Source organism: Otolemur garnettii, unplaced genomic scaffold (assembly GCF_000181295.1).
Source record: "Otolemur garnettii isolate 467f Iridium unplaced genomic scaffold, OtoGar3 scaffold00244, whole genome shotgun sequence".
NCBI classification, from domain to species: domain Eukaryota; kingdom Metazoa; phylum Chordata; class Mammalia; order Primates; family Galagidae; genus Otolemur; species Otolemur garnettii.
In genome coordinates this window covers 1,114,086-1,116,904 of record NW_003852639.1, presented here as the reverse complement: position 1 = coordinate 1,116,904, position 2,819 = coordinate 1,114,086, and the positions used below count along the sequence as shown (strand labels likewise).

Genomic DNA, 2,819 nt, shown 5'->3' with positions numbered 1-2,819 from the left:
GACAACTGCAACAGAAAATAGCCAAGGTTGTGGCAGGCGTCTGTAGTTCCAGCTACTCGGGAGGCTGAGACAAGAGAATCACTTAAGCCCAAGAGTTTGAGGTTGCTGTGAGCTGTGACTCCACAGCACTCTCTACCCAGGGCAACACAGTGAGACTCTGTCTCGAAAAAACAGGACTGATTAAGTGCAAGTACTGCAGTGTATTGTATGTATATGTGGCTGATGAAGATGTAAAGGCGGAAATCATTCGGAGAGTTTGTGAGGAAGGAAAGAGGAGAACTGGAGTGAAACTGGACAATATGGATGTCAAATCCTCTCTACACTCCCTCGCTCTCCTTATTGATGTATATTTTTACTTTTATTTTAAAGAGGTCCCTTTTTCTGAGTTCTCTTTCCAAAGGCTGTCTCCTCAATTTCTCTTCTGTTCTCTCACCACCCCGCGTTTTTCCGCACCAATTCAATGAACACACTTCCTCTGTTACTCCTGCCTCAAGTTGCGGGACATACAGTGTTCCCTGCAGCTTAAAGTCCCTTCCACTCTACCTGGCTGTGGCAAGAATGGCTGTGAAGCTTGCTTTTTTTTTTTTTTGAGACAGAGTCTCACTATGTCTCCCTCAGTAGAGTGCTGTAGCATCACAGCTCGCAGCAACTTCCAACTCTTGGGCTCAAGCGATTCTCTTGCTTCAGCCTCCCAAGTAGCTGGGACTACAGGCGCCCGCCCCAACGCCCGGCTGAAGCTTGCATTTTTGAGGGAGGAAAAATTAGAAAGGTGGCATTTACGTCCAAAGAACTGTACATTACTTGGGTTGTCCGGAGGGAGGAAAAAAAAAACCCCATAGCAGAGGATGGTTTCGATCCATCGACCTCTGGGTTATGGGCCCAGCACGCTTCCGCTGCGCCACTCTGCTGCCGTATAGCAAACTTCTAGTGATTCCTATAGAAGGTTTTCTGAGTCTCCGCTTTCCAGACGCTTTTATACAGCGCCGACTAATGTCTGCTCGAAAAAGTGTCGCTGTCTCCGTCGAGCCGGTTCTTATTGGTTGTTTCTAGGCGTTTTTTATTGGTTCAAGTCCGGTTCCCAAAGTAAGCCAATAAGCATTAGCGGCAAAGCAGGGCGGGAGCCAATCGCGCCAGGTTTTGTTGGGACGCGCAGGCCGGACTCCAGTTATCCGCTCCTCGGCGGAGTGGGGCTGTTGGTGCGGCCTCCATTGTTCGGGATTTAAGTCGCCATGAGGTAAGGGCAGCCAGGTGGTCAAACACTTAAAGTCTTCCACTGAAAGTTTTGGGAATGTGGACCGAAAGAAGTCAGAGGAGTTAACGTGCCACGTATCTGGGGCGCTCGCCCCAAACCTGACTGAGAGAAGCGGGAGTCCAAGGCCGGCAGAGGCGGGAACCTCGGGCTCGGTGGGGGTGGGGCCCAGCAGAGGGTAGACGCGTTTGGTCCCTTGGTCTCTGAGGGGTTGAGACCGAGGGGTGTCCCCAGTTCCCAGGAGCAGCACCCGCGCCCCAACTGGACTGAGTAGGCCGGTGCCATTTATCCCCGGACGGGCCCCTGGCCCAGGATTGCGGATATTTCTTGTAGGGCTTGTGATGAGCTCGTCCAGAATGAGGACGGCACGGGGGTGCAGCCGGTTACTATTTGGAGTGGAGCGAGTGTAAGCTGGAGGGGCCACTTGGCTTGTGTAGGAGAATTGCGAACGATGGAAGGCAGCCAGCTTGAAATGAGCTGGCCAGGACGGTAGATAGGACTTAAGTGAGGTGCAAATGAACTGTTTGCATTTCTAGGGGTGACAGAGGCCGTGGTCGTGGTGGGCGCTTTGGTTCCAGAGGAGGCCCAGGAGGAGGGTAAGTGCTAGTTTTTAATGCCTCTGCAGTTAGCTTCTGCTTCAGACATCTAAATAAGAGTTTGGAGTGCTGTTGTAAGAGCCAGCTGTGGTCTTTGGTCTTGAGTTTGACCATACTGCTAAGAATGGTACCCTACTTCCACACACACATCCCCGCTGCTTTCTAGGACATAGTATTTAAATTGCTGATGTGTTGTATACATTTCCGTTGTTTGGTATGTGTTAAATAATTTGGTCTGTTTCTTGTTTTAGGTTCAGGCCCTTTGTACCACATATCCCATTTGATTTCTATTTGGTGAGTACGCTGGATTAATACGTTTCCTGGCCACTGTTCACCTATAGATGTAGAAATCAAAAGGTGGCTTGATTTGGAAAAGGGGATTTGTGAATATAGTTGGGAGGTTTTTGAGTTAACTGTTGCTTTACCTACAGAAATGGTGTAAGCTGGGTGGGGAAGATAATTCTTTTGCTACTATTGGCAGTAACATGATTGTAATCTGTGTTCTGAACACTTCATTGTATCTCTGGTTTATCTTTTAATATAAAGGTAGTGAGAGCTTAAATTATGGCTGTTCCTTCTAGCTTGTGCCCTTGTTTGAACATTGGGAAGAGTAAAAACAAGTGTTAAGAGTTTTTTTTTTTTTGAGGTACAGTCTCAAGCTGTCACCCTAGGTACAGTGTCATGGCATCACAGCAACCTCCAACGCTTGGGCTCGGCTATTTTTTGGTTGCAGCCATTATTGTTGTTTGGCAGCCCCGGCTGGATTCCAACCTACCAGCTCAGGTGTATGTGGCTGGCACCTTAGCCGCTTGAGCCACAGGCGCTGAGCCGTGGTTTTCTATTTTTCTTTTTTTTTTTTGAGAGAGAGCCTCAAGCTGTCCCCCTGGGTAGAATGCCGTGGCATTACAGCTCACAGCAACCTCCAACTCCTGGGCTCAAGCGAGTCTCTTGCCTCCGCCTCCCAAGTAGCTGGG

At 49.2% G+C, this 2,819-nt stretch overlaps 1 protein-coding gene and 1 non-coding gene across 2 annotated transcripts in view; one reads left to right on the top strand and one right to left on the bottom strand.

Moving 5' to 3' along the window:
• Positions 1-836: 836 nt before the first annotated feature.
• Positions 837-908, bottom strand: TRNAM-CAU. Its single transcript has one exon. It is a non-coding gene; the product is annotated as a tRNA-Met (tRNA).
• A 239-nt stretch (positions 909-1,147) lies between these two features.
• ILF2 (interleukin enhancer binding factor 2) overlaps positions 1,148-2,819 on the top strand; it is a 16,525-nt gene continuing 14,853 nt past the window's right edge. The window contains exons 1-3 of the mRNA XM_023508327.1: positions 1,148-1,234; positions 1,786-1,845; positions 2,097-2,139. Of these exons, the coding sequence (XP_023364095.1) occupies positions 1,230-1,234; positions 1,786-1,845; positions 2,097-2,139 (108 nt within the window). The 5' untranslated portion in view covers positions 1,148-1,229. The remainder of the gene's footprint in view (positions 1,235-1,785; positions 1,846-2,096; positions 2,140-2,819) is intronic.